The sequence below is a fragment of the Halichoerus grypus genome, chromosome 8 (genome assembly GCF_964656455.1).
Source record: "Halichoerus grypus chromosome 8, mHalGry1.hap1.1, whole genome shotgun sequence".
NCBI lineage: Eukaryota > Metazoa > Chordata > Mammalia > Carnivora > Phocidae > Halichoerus > Halichoerus grypus.
Window position 1 is genome coordinate 78640860 of NC_135719.1, and position 14252 is coordinate 78655111.

The following is a 14252-nucleotide window of genomic DNA, read 5'->3' on the forward strand; positions in this document are numbered from 1 at the left end:
GGCTTTAAAACGGGAACCCTCTTTCTCTGCCTTCTGGCAGCACTCTGCCTCTTCGGCATCCCCCTCCTCCTCTTTCTGCACCACCTTGGGTGTGGCCTACATAACACTACTCACTTCAGATTTCCCCACCAGCATCTCAGATAAAAATTAACAATGTAAAACAAACTGATAGACTTCTAAAAAAGAATGAAGACAAAATATAATTTGGTATTTAAGCTACTTTAAGTTTGTTGGTTTAATTAAAATAGACATGTCTTTAAAGTTATCAGCATTATGTGAAACTTTTATTCTACCAAGATTTATATACTCGTGTTATCTCTGTTGCAATTTGTTAGCAAAAAGACGACTTAAAATGATGGTTAATTTTCTGTCTCAAGGGTAATCATTAAGATAGCTTTCAAAGTCTTTGATAACCTAAAACTTCAAAGTTTTGCTTGGATAATAAATTAGGATTCAATTCGTTGGACATCAGTGTCTTTTCCAAATAGGATAAGGTGCTAAAGCATTGATTACTGGACATAAGTTTATGCTTTTAACTCCTTATTACAAAAAAAACTAAGGATATATATATCTATTAATAAACATACTTTTTTGCTTAACTAATTCATAAATTTGCCATTTAAAAAATTCTGGTGTGACCAGTTCACAGTTGGTTGCTACTTAGTTTTCACTGGAGATTAAGGTTTCTAAAAGTGCAGAGTTCTACTAAGTATGACTAATGAAAATAAAGAAAGCAACTCTATATGTAGAAAAGTAAGTGATATATAAGAAAGATGTAAGGAATGGGAATGCATTTTTGTTGAAGGTAAAAGAAGGTAGTTTTGTCCTAAATAAGACTGGTTGTTTGCAAAAAATGGCTTTGGACAAAATCTAAATGCAAAAAAAAAAAAAAAAAAAACTATAAAAGGTTTATGGAGGGAAATCTTTAGAAAGTAATTTTACATGTGGTCAGGACAGACTAAAATAAAGGGATTTTAAAAGTACATAAAGATTAAAATTCTGCTTTTCCTTCTGTTCAAAAGACAAAATTTTCTTAAATTGGTCTGCTCTTGATAAAAAATATTTAAACAGCTCTTTTCTCTTTGCCTACCCAGAAAAAACAGTTTTTATGTTTTGCCTTTATCAGGTCTTTGCCCATCCCTAATCCTATTTAACCATGTGCTTTTTTAAAATTTTCTAAGGTTTTAACCAACTTCCCAAAATCTAAATTGTAAATAAAGTCTCTTTAACTTATTAGGCCTTTTATTTGGTATGATAAGTTACTCCAGAAACACTGTTAAGCAAATAATAAGCCTTAAATTACATTTGGGTAAATGCTATAACTATTCTAAAAATAATACACAGTTCCTAAAGTTTTAATATATTCTGATATACGACCATCACTTAATATTTTGATTATTAAAATATTATGTGTCATAAAAATAACCAAATTTCCTTGCCAGCTATAATGTAACCTCTCATCAGATGTTTAACCATGTCCATTTTTAACTCTTGTCATTTATAGTTACTACTCCTTCTTAAAAAATTCATATAAAAACTTTTAGGATAAATATAGATATTCAATATCTTTAAGATTAAAAGTAAAATGGGTAAAAATTCCCAAACTAACTAAATTGACAAAAAATTATTATAGTTTTTTATGACTCTTACTTAAAATATTGTTGATTCTCTATTTGCTCTTAACTAAGGAAACTTTCTCTTAAGACACCAATGATGTACAAAAATAACAAAACAAATTAAAGCATTTAACTTTTCTCTACCTAAACCTTCCAAAATTCAAAAGGTCTCAATATTTCTCCCATGGCAGTCCTAGTCATTTACATAAATTCAGTAACAATCTGTTCTCCTTGTAACAGGACACCATTAAAAACATTGGTTATTTTACCAAGGCTTTAACTGATATGTCATATTTGAGAAGGACATGCATAGACTCAAATTTGACCAAATAGCTTTAAAAAATTTTACACTCTTTGGGGAATCACACATCGTACAGGCATCCCTTATAACCCACAAGGACAAGCCATTATTAAATGTACACACTCTACCCACAAAAACATGTTAAATAAACAAAAAAGGGGGAATATGGGCCTAAGTAATCCAGACCCCTCCTCACGATTATATAAGGCACTCTTTTTAACTCTAAACCTTTTTAATTTGAATGACCAATTTTTAACCCCTGCCTTAAGTCATTTCACACAAGACTCCCTGGGGCCACATCCCTTAGTTTTATGGAAAGACCTTAACTCAAATCTGTAGCAAGGCCCCCATAAACTCGTCCCTTGTGGAAGAGGCTTTGCTTGTGTCTCCTCACAGGAAGGACCAATTTGGCTTCCAGCTTGGAACATGAAGCCATATCATGGCTTGGCACAGCCCAAACCCAATCCCACAGATGAATCCGCTAAAGCCGGGCAAGCTTTGACCCCAGAATCGCTCATTGCCGAGACACACCACCGAAATAATGGGGAAATCTGAAGAAAATGCCTTAAAAGGCTGAAGAAATCCTACAGATAACAGGACAAGCCCACACACCCAAAAACATGTCCTGGGCCATGGTCGCAATAATAAGTACAACTTCCGTCAAGGTAGGTATATTTTACTGTCTCATTCCAGGAGCTATGGCCACCAACTACTGGGCATACATGCTTAACCCTCCCCTCTAGAAGCTCCTAACATGGGCTGATGTGCCCTTTCCTGTGTTCAGTAATAACTCTAACTGGTTAGGAGGGACTTCTTTTCCTTTTACCCAACCCCAACTCAATGGCTCCTTCTGGGCCCCAACACCTAATAATCCAGTTGGTATTGCCTTGTCTGACCCTCTTTGTATGATGGTTACTCCTCAAATCTGGTTACATTTCGTGCCCAAAAATACTAATGAGAGTCCCACTAACTTTTATTTCTGTTGGAATCATCCAACATGGCAATCGGACCACTAACAGAAGCCACTCTTCTCTTTCCTTCTGTGAGAGGAGCACCAAATGGACTCCCTCTTCAGAGATGGCTTCTTGGGAAACATGTAGGACCCTCAGTCCTCACCTTCTTGAATTAGATAATCATATCATTTTAGATTGAAGTCCTAAAGGACATTTCATAGCCAATAGAAAGGAAATTAAGGTCCATCCTGCTAGTAATGGGAGCTGGCTTGGTAGAGCTCCCTCTCCTATAATCTGGCACAAGGGCGGGGGGGTGCTCAGTTCTCCCCTTCCCCAGATAAGAACCTCTTCCCATCCAATCATCTTTCTGGAGATTAGGACATTTATTCTTTCCTTTTTCTGTATGGTATGGATGATATCACAATAATTTAATAACCCTTTATAAAAATTTTACTTATCTCATTCAATTGTGTATTCCTCACCCATATGTTTTTCTATTTGGATCTAATATTTCCCTATTTAAGAAAGAAGGGCTATATACTATCAGACTCTCCAGTAGCCAGAGGACAAGCCAGAGCAGCTTGTCTAATATTACTCACCACAAGGCTATCCACATCTTTGTTTTTAAAAAAAGCAGCCTTTCACTTTCATCCCTGTCAACCTCACTCAATCTTGGGAGGGGTCCAAATCACTCAGTATTCTTAATTAGGCACTTGGTGAATTAAAAAGGCCATGTAGGTTTCTAGGATTGCTTACAGCTGGCATCATAGCTGCTGTCTCTGTTTTAACGGCTACTAGTGTTGCCATAGCTGCCCTTACTCACACCATTCAAATGGCTCAATATGTTGGTCAGATAGCCTATAACTTAACCTGAGAATTCCAATTGCAGCAAAATATTGACCAAAAATTATGGGGGAGGCTCCAACTTATGGAGGTCACAATAGAATATCTGGGAGAAAAACAGGAAGCACTTACCTTCCGCCAAAGCCTTAACTGAGATTGGGCCCATAAGGCCATTTGTGTAACCCCCACCTTTGGAACAATTCACTGCACTCACCATAGCACATACCCCCCCCCCCACTGTTGAATCACAGACCTGTACCTCTGAAACAAATAATACATTATATGTTTTAAAAAAGAAGATAGGAGGAAGGAGGGGGAGATGAACCATGAGATACAATGGACTCTGAGAAACAAACTGAGGGTTCTAGAGGGGAAGGGGGTGGGATAGCCTGGTGATGGGTATTAAAGAGGGCACGTTCTGCAGGGAGCACTGGGTGTTATACGCAAACAATCATGGAACACTACATCAAAAACTAATGATGTAATGTATGGTGATTAACATAACATAATAAAAAAAATTAAGAAACACCTTCAAGGTTCTCATCACGATAATTTAACCCTGGATATTCACAATCTCAAGGAAGAGATTCTAGCCTCCCTTACCACTATTAATAAATATGAATATGACCATCTTGAAAAATAACAAGGCTGGAGGTATCACAAGCCCAGACTTCAAGACATAGTACAAAGCTGTAGTAATCAAAATATAGCAGTGGCACAAAAGTGGACACATAGATCAATAGAACAGAGAGCCCAGAAATAAACCAATGATTATATGATCAATTAACCTTCAACAAAGGAGGCAAAAAGACACAGTGGGGACAAGGCAGTCTCTTTAACAAATGGTGCTGGGAAAACTGGAAAGCTACATGCAAAAGAATGAAACTAGACCACTTTCTTACACCATACACAAAAATACTTAAGATGGATTAAGGACCTAAATGTGACACCTAAAATCATAAAAATCCTTGAAGAGAGCACAGGCCATAATTTCCCTGACATTGGCCATAGAACATTTTTCTAGAGGTGTCTCCTGACACAAGGGAAACAAAAGCAAAAATAAACAGTTGGGACTACATCAAAATAAAAAGTTTCTGCACAGCAAACAATTAACAGAAAAGACAACCTACTGAATGGGAGAAGATATTTGCAAATGACATATTGTATAAAGGGTTAGTAACCAAAATATATAAAGAACTTCTACAACTCAACTCCAGTAAAACAAATAATCCAATTAGAAATGGGCAGATGACATGAACAGACATTTCTCCAAATATGATACACAGATGGCCAACAGACACATGAAAAAATGTTCAACGTCACTTATCAGGGAAATGCAAATTAAAATCACAATGATATTTTACCTCACACCTGGCAGAATGGCTAAAAATTTAAAAATATAAGAAACAAGAAGGGTTGGCGAGGATGTGTAGAAAAGGAAACCCTCATGCACTGTTGGTGGGAATGTAAACTGGTGCAGCCACTGTGGAAAACAGTATGAATTTCGTCAAAAGATTAAAAAAAAATAGAACTACCATATGATTCAGTAATCACACTACTGATTTACCCAAAGAATACAAAACCACTAATTTGAAAAGATATATGCACCCGTATGTTTATAGCAGCATTATTTCCAATAGCCACATTATGGAAGAAGCCTGTATCCATCAATAAATGAATGGATAAAGAAGTGATACACCTGCCACACGCATGCTCACATGTGTGCGCACACACACACACACACACACACAGGAATATTACTCAGCCATAAAAATGAATGAAATCTTGCCATTTGCAATAACGTGGATGGATCTACAGAGTATAATGCTAAGTGAATTAAGTCAGTCAGAGAAAGACAAATACAATATGATTTCACTCATATGTGGAATTTAAAAAACAAAAGTGAAGAAAAAAAAGACAAACCGAAAAACAGACTCTTAACTATAAGGAACAAACTTATGATTACCAGATGGGTGGCGGGATAGGTGAAATAAGTAAAGGTGATTAAGAGTACACTTATCACTACAAGCACTAAATAATGTATAGAATTGTTGTATCACTATATTGTACACCTAAAACTAATGTAACTGTTACCTTATGTTAACTATGTTAATTATACTATAATTAAAATTTAAAAAAATAAAAAATATGAATATGACCAAAATACCATTTACAGTGGTTAAACCCCCAAAATTTGTTTTCTCCCACTAAATGGGGACTCATCAGCCTGTCTATTGTTTTGCTCATTTGTTTGTTGTTTCTTTTCATAGTCTGCAAAATCGGAATAAAGGCACTTTCCTGAGCTGGAGAAACCCAAGAGCTATACCTGGCACAGATGCAACGAGAACTTTGCTCTATTAATAAGAAAAAGGGGGGGAAATGTGGGGATTCACAGTGCCTGGATAGATAAAATCTGACTTACTTGTATATGCCTCCCTGGATGAGACTAATTGAAAAGCAAAGGAGGAGTGCCCGGAACACTAGGCATCCTTTGAAGTTTCTTGGCTGAAAGCAGCCAGATTCTTACTGCAGCTCAAGGTTCTCATCTAGGGAGTAAATGTTTATATACTGAAGAAAAACAAGGCACTTGTGATGGTCACATACTTCATGAGCACTGCTTGCCCCTATCACGCAGTTGCCCCATATATTATTGTCCTAATCATTAAAGCTACACATTCCCTCTTGTTTTGCACTTGCACTTGGTGTATTGATAAAACTCACAATACAAGCAGAGACAAAACTTGGCACAGGGCCTTTGGACACTAGAGCGTCTAGTCCCGAGGCCCTCTCCTTTCTCCTACTAAGGTGTCTGGAGTAATCTTTTCATTTGCTGTCTCAGGGTTTGCTTGCCAAACCCCAATACTGTGTTTAAAATAACCAGGATAGTTTCTGCTACCTGCAGTAGATTCATTACTGGCCCACCAAAGAATTATTATACTCAGTGTGAAATCAACTGGGGGTGAGATCAACAAACAGCTAAGAGTCATAGAAAAATGTTTCCATGACCTTTTCATATGAAAATAACCAGCTTTGGGGGATTCTGGTCCAAGATGGCCATAGGAAGACCTTGAACTCACCTCTTCCATAAACACATCAAATTTACATTTAATTATAGAGCAGTTTCTCCTGAAAAAGAACTGGGGGCTGACTGAACAGCTTTTGCACAAAAGAGAGGACAGCAAAAGAAAATGGCAGGAGAGACAGAGGCAGAGTAATGAAGGGAATGCCCATCCCTGAAACTGTGAACTACAGTGGGAGGGATAATAATGAGGGACTGTGAACAGATTCTTCTGCCCTGGGGCATAGAAAAAAAAGCGTGATTTGAAAGAACTAGTATATAAAAGATCCAACCCTGAAACTCTGCTAAATGGCCAGAGGCACTGCTGGAAATCTCTCAGCGTTAGAGGATCTGGTGAGTGCCATGGTTTACACTCCCCCACCACCTCCAGAGTGCAGACCAGTGTAGGATCTAGAGGCCATACTGGCCTGCTGCCTCAGCAACCCCAGGTCACCTAGCCCAAACCAGCCCTGGACACTCAGGGGCACAGAATAAAAGCACAGTTTAAAAGCAACTAGCATATAAAAAACCTGGCCCTAGAACTCCACCAAACAGCAGGGCGGGGGGGCAGGGGGACTGCTGGAACTCTGCAAGTCAGAGGGGCTGGTGAGAGCCATCCTTTGAACTCCGCCTCTGCCTTAATAATTTGAACTGGAGCAGGGTCTAGGTACCCTAAGCACTTAGCAAGCACTGGGTCCCCTAGCCCATACCAGCCCCAACTGTCCCACCAAGGTGGCCACAGGTTAGTACACACTAACATCCCTGATCAGCACTCACTACAGCTCCAGCCTTTGCACCAAGGTAACACAGGGACAAAGCATCCTAGAACACTCCATGCCTACACCACTTTGGCCTCAGCCAGCTTGCTAGGGCATCCCTGGTGCAGGATGCTCTAGGACCTCCCAGCTGATGATAGCACTTTGGCTCCAGTGGCCCTGCCAAGGTGCCCCCTGTGTAGAGTACCCCAGGACCCCCAGCTTGTGCCTACATCAGTTCCAGGCATCCCACCAGGGCACCCCCTGCACTGAGCACCCAGGGATGCCCTGGCTCACATCGACTTCAACTGTCCTGTCAGGGTACACTTTGAAAAGCCCAGGGAACACACTGGCCCATACCCATTCCAGCTTTAGCTGTCCTGCCAGTGCAGAGTGCTGCAGGACCCCCAGCCTGCACTCTACCTCGGCTCCAGCCACCCCACTGGGGCACCTTTGTGTAGAGAGTCCTGGAACATCTTAGTTTACACTCCCTTCAGCTTCAGCTGTCCTGCCAAGGTGCCCTATATGCGTAGAGCACCAGGATACCCCCACTTGCACCCACTTCATTTTCAGTTATCCTGGCAGTGCACCTTCTGTGTGGAGAGCCCAGGGACCATAGCAGCCCATGTCCACTTCAGCTTAGTAATCTTACCAGGGCACCCTCTGCATGGAGAGCACTGGGGTCTTCAGGCTTGCACCCAATTCAACTTCAACTGTCCTGCCATAGTGCTATCTGCATGGAGAGCCCTAGGACCTCCCAGCCTGCACACTGCCTTAGCTCTAGCTGCTCTGCTAGAGAGCACAGAGCACCCCAGGACACCCTAGCTTACACCTACTTCAATTTCAGCTGTCAGGGTGCCCTCTGCACATAGAACCCTAGGACTCCCTGGCTTGCACCCACCTCAGCTTTATCTGCCTTGCCAGGGTGTCCCCAGCACCCCTACCCTCCAACCACCCAGCCTGCACCCACTTCAGTTTTAGCTTTCCTGCCAGAGCACCTGCTGCATGGAGAGCCCAGGTACCATTAACACTGGCTTGCACCTACTTTAGCTTTAACTGTCTTCCCAGGGCTTACTTACAGTACATAGAGAGCCCTGAGACCCCTCAGCTTTCACCCCCTTCAGCTTCTGCTGTCCTTCCGGGGCACCCACTCTCTGGAGAGTCTCAGGGCCACTCCAGCCCAAGCCTACTTCAACACTGGCCATCCCACCAGAGCAGACCCGGCACAGAGTGCCCCACAGCCCCCAGCCCATACCAGCCACAGCTCCTACCATCCAGTGAAAGTCACCACACACACACAATCTACATAGCATACAACCATACATAAGACCATTCCTTTAAGATTGAAAAATTTAGCGGTTCTCCCTAATCCATAGAAACAAACATAGAAAGTCAAGCAAAATGGGGAGACAGAGAAATAAGCTCTAAAAGAAAAAACAAGAAAAAAACTCAGAAAAATAACTAAATGACAAGCAGATAAACAATATGCTTAATGAGAGTTTAAAGTTATGATCTTAAAAATGCTCACCAGGCTGGAGTAGAAGAACTCAGTGAGATGTTCAACAAAAAGATAGAAAATATAGAAAGGAACCAATCAGAGTTGAAGAACACAGTAACTGAAATAAAAACACTAGAGGGAATCAGCAATGCATTAGTGGATGCAGAAGTACAGGTCAGTGATCTAGAAGACAAGGTAATGGAAAGCACCCAAGGTGAACAGCGGAAAAGAATTTTTTAAAATAAAATGAGGATAGGTTAAGGGATCTCTTGAACAACATCAAGGAAACAAGCATTCACATTATAGAGGTCCCAGAAGGAGAAAAGAGAAGGATATCCATTATCACCATTTTTATTTAACATAGTATTAGAAGTCTAGCCACAGCAATCAGAGGGGGGGAAAAAAGTCATCCATATTGGTAGGAAGAAGTTGAGCTGTCACTATTTGCAGATGACATGATACTATACATAAAAAACCCTAAAGACTCCATCAAAAAAGTACTGGAACTGATAAGTTAATTTAGTAAAGTTGCAGTATACAACACAGAAATTGCTTGTGTTTTTATACACTAATAACAAAGTAGCAGAAAGAGAAATTAAGAAAGTAATTCTATACAATTGCACCAAAAGGAATAAAATCCCTAATAAAAAACTTAATCGAGGAGGCGAAAGAACTTTACTCTGAAAACTATAAAATATTGATAAAGATTTTGAAGATAACACAAAAAAATGGAAAGATATACCATGCTCATGGATTGGAAGACTTATTGTTACAATGCCCATACTACCCAATACAATCTACAGATTCCATTCAATCCCTATCAAAATATCAACACCACTTTTCAAAGAATGAGAACAAATAATACTAAAATTTGTATGAAACCATCTAAGATCCCAAATAGCCAAAGCAGTCTTGAAAATGAAGAATAAAACTGGATGTATCCAATTCCAGATTTCAAGATAATATACTACAAAGTGGTCATCAAAACAGAATGGTAGTGCCACAAAAGAGACACACAGATTAATAGGACAGGATAGAGAGCCCAGAAATAAAGCCATGCTTACATGGTCAATTACTCTATGACAAAGGAAGCAAGAATATACAATGAAGAAAATATAGTCTCTTCAACAAATGGTGATGGGAAAACTGAACAGTTACATGCAAAAGAATGAAACTGGACCACTTTCTTACACCATAAGCAAAAATAAGCTCAAAGTGGATTAAAGACCTAAATGTGAGACTTGAAACCATAAAATTCCTAGAAGAGAACATAGGCAGTAATCTCCTTGACATTGGCTGTAACAATATTTTTCTAGATATATCTCCATAAGCAAAGGAAACAAAAGCACACATCAACTATTGGGACTACATCAAAATAAAAAGCTTCTGCACAGTGAAGGAAACCATCAATAAAACAAAAAGGCAACCTACTAAATGGGAGAAGATATTTACAAATGATATATCTGATAAGGAATTAGTGTCCAAGATATATAAAGAACTTAATTCAACTCAATACCAAAAAAAAAACAACCACCCAAATAATCCAATTAAAAAAAAATGGGCAGAGAACTTAAATAGACATTTTCCCAAAGAAAACAGTTGGCCAACAGACATGAAGAGATGCTCAGCATCACCAATCACCAGGGAAATGCAAATCAAAACCACAATCTGATATCACCTCATGCATGTCAAAATGGCTAGAATGAAAAAGGAAAGAAATAAGTTTTAGTGAAGATATGGAGAAAAGGGAACTCTCGTGCCCTGTTGGAAAACACTACAGAGGTCCCTTAAAAACTTAAAAATAGAATTACCATATGATCCAGTAATTCCACTACTGGGTATTTAACCAAAGAAAATGAAACTCCAATTTGAAAAATACGGGCACCACTATGTTTATTGTAGCATTACTCACAATAGCCAAGATATGGAAGCAACCCAAGTGCCCATCAATAGATGAATGTATAAAAAAGATGTGGTGTAGATATATACAATGGTATATTACACAGCCATAAAGAAGGATAAAATCTTGCCATTTGTGACAACATGGATGGATCTAGAGTGTATTATGCTAAGTGAAATAGACTTATTTTGCTTAGCATAATGCACTCTAGGTCTATCCATGTCATTACAAATGGCAAGATTACATTCTTTTTTATGGCTGAGTAATATTCCATTGTATATATCTATACCACATCTTCTTTATTCATTCATCAGCTGATGGACACTTGGACTTTTTCCATAATTTGGCTATTGTAGATAATTCTGCTATAAACATTGGGTGCATGTATCCCTTTGTATTAGTATTTTTGTATTCTTTGGGTAAATAAGTCAGAGAAAGACAAATACAATATTATTTCACTCATATGTAGAATTTGATAATCAAAACAAGTGAGCAAAGAGGAAAAAAGAGAGAGAGGCAAACCAAGAAACAGACTCTTAACTATAGAGGAAAACTGATGATTATCAAAAGGAGGTGGATAGAAGGATGGTTTAAATAGGTGATGGGGATTAAGGAGGGCACTTGTGATGAGCACTGGGTGTTTTATGGAAGTGTTGAATCACTATATTGTACACCTGAAACTAACATTACACTGTATGTTAATAACTGGAATTTAAATAAATAAGTAAAAAAAAAAAAGTCAGAGAAAGACAAATACCATATGATTTCACTTATATGTGGAAACTAAAATAAAGCAAATAATAAACAAAGACACAAAAACAGAATCAGACTTCTAAATACAGAGAACAAACCTATGGTTGCCAGAGGGGAGGGCAATGGCAGGATGGGGAAAATGGGTGAAGGGAACAGGAAATACAGGCTTCCAATTATGGAAGAATAAGTCAAGGGAATAAAAGATACAGCATGGGGAACATAGTCAATGGTATTGTAATAGTGTTGTGACAGACAGTAGCTACACTTCTGTTGAACATAGTATAACATATATAGATGTTAAAACACTGTGTTGTACACCTGAAACTAATCTAACATTGTGTAACAACTATACTCAAAAAATATTTTTTAAAGAAAATAACCAGCTTTTTTTTGGCCTTCATCTAATTATGGAAAAAATTTGGCAGCTTAATTTCTTTCAAAATATAATATTTCCCTCTTAATGATAATTTTTAACTCTTGGTATCTGCACAGAATCTTGAGTTCACAGCCCTAAGACATTTATAAAACTGCATGTGAGAAATCATTCTGCTGCTTAAAGCCTTAGAATGGTTTCTTATTATAATTACCAAAAAAAAAATCAAACTCTTTATATTCACTTCATAGACTCAATGTGTGTTGGATTACCTGGTATATTCAACTCTAATCTTTTTCATATTCACTTATTATACCTCAGTCAATTTGAACTTTGTTGTATTCTTCAAATTTACCAATTACCATCTTCAGGTTTTTGCACTACCTATTTCCTCTGTCTAGAATGCTCTGCCTCCAGATGTTTGCATGGTTGACTGTTTAGTTCATCTAGTTATCAGCCAAAATGTCACCCAAGAACACCCTAGTTAAAGACGGAAAGTAAGCTTATTACCCTCACCCCACACTCTCTAACTCATCTATCTATATATCTGTCTATACTTTTGCTTTTCTTTTAGTTTCTATATCTCTTCCTGAAACCATTCTGTTCATTTTCTATCTTTAATGGCTGTGTAGTCCCACTAGACTGTACCTTTAGGAGAGCAGTGACTTTACCTGTCTCAATACCTCTTTCTCCCAGTGCCTAAAATAGTTCTGACAAAAATGTTCAATAAATGCAGTATTTGGAAATGGATAAATTAATTTCAGATAAAATTCTCTGGTCTTGATTTTTTTTTATTCTTTTTTTTCCCTTTAATTAGGCTATGTGCTGATTAAACAGCTTCCTCATAGAAGCTTTTACTTCCTGGTTGCGAAGGGTATAAATCACAGGATTCAACAAAGGAAAGATCACTGTGTGAAAAAGAGAAACCACCTTGTCAGCTGGGAAGGCTCTGAAGGGGCGAGTATAGATGAAGATGCCAGGCCCAAACATGAGAAATATAACAATGATATGGGTGGTGCATGTGGAAACAGCCTTGCTCTTCCCCTCAGAGGAAGACCCATGTACACGGCAGAGGATGACTGCATAGGAGGCCAGAAGGCCCAGGAAGCACAGAAGTGTCATCAGACCACTGTTGAACACCATCAGAAGCTCCACCACAAAAGTGTCTGTGCAGGCCAGCTTGATGACCTGTGGCACATCACAGAAGAAGTTATCCAGTTGGTTTGGGCCACAGAAGGGCAAACGGAGGATGAGGGCCACCTGGATAATGGAGTGGATAAATCCTCCAAGCCACAGAGCCAACAGCAAGGCATAGCAAACTCTAGGGTTCATGACAGTTGAATAGTGTAAAGGCCGACAGATGGCAATGTAGCGGTCAAAGGCCATCACAACAAGGAGTAATCCTTCCCCTCCTCCAAGGAAGTGCAAGAAAAAGAGCTGAGTGATGCAACCCCTATAGGAAATTATCTTCTTCTCAGAAACAAAGTCCACCAGCATCCTGGGAGCTACAATGAAGGAATAGGATGCATCCAGGAAGGCCAAGTTGCCCAAAAAAAAGTAGAGTGGGGCTGTGAGGCCAGGGTCTGATCTGATGGTGAGGATGATGAGGAAATTTCCAGGGAGGATGATGAGATAGAAAATTAAAACTAGCACAAAGACCAGGAGCTGAATATCTCGAGACTGGGTCAGACCAAGAAGGATGAATTGTTTCACCACTGTTCTGTTGTCATTTTCCATCTCCTCTGCCTGCAGTACATCAAGAAGCAGAGTTGTTATTATTGTTTCTTCCATCTAGAACCTCATTCTTCTCCAACTAAAAATATTTGACATATCTGGGGGCTCAGTCAGTTAAGCGTCCAACTCTTGATATTGGCTCAGGTCATGATCTCAGGGTTGTAAGGTTGAGCCCCGAGTCCGGCTCTTCATTGGACATGGAGCCTGCTTAAGATTCTCCCTCTGCCCCTTCCTCCCCCTCTCTCTATAAAAAAAAAAATTGACATATTTGTCACATCAGCTAAAATTAACATGTCTCAACCCTCACCAACATCCTGGGTAAACTCCAAACTTTTTGTTAACTCCAGACTTACAGCAAGCAAACCAACAAACAAAAATACTGTTTTCATACCACAATTCTTATTCCCATCCAACCATGAGCTTCTATAGAACTGCTCTCTACTTTAAGAATCTGGCATCCTGCTTGTT

At 39.1% G+C, this 14252-nt stretch overlaps 1 protein-coding gene across 1 annotated transcript; it reads right to left on the reverse strand.

Annotated features, from left to right (window-relative positions):
* Window positions 1-12863: 12863 nt before the first annotated feature.
* Window positions 12864-13787, reverse strand: LOC118525954 (olfactory receptor 4N2). The gene has a single exon (XM_036076882.2). The coding sequence runs from the start codon at window positions 13785-13787 to the stop codon at window positions 12864-12866; it is 924 nt and encodes a 307-aa protein (XP_035932775.2).
* Between the last annotated feature and the right edge of the window lie 465 nt (window positions 13788-14252).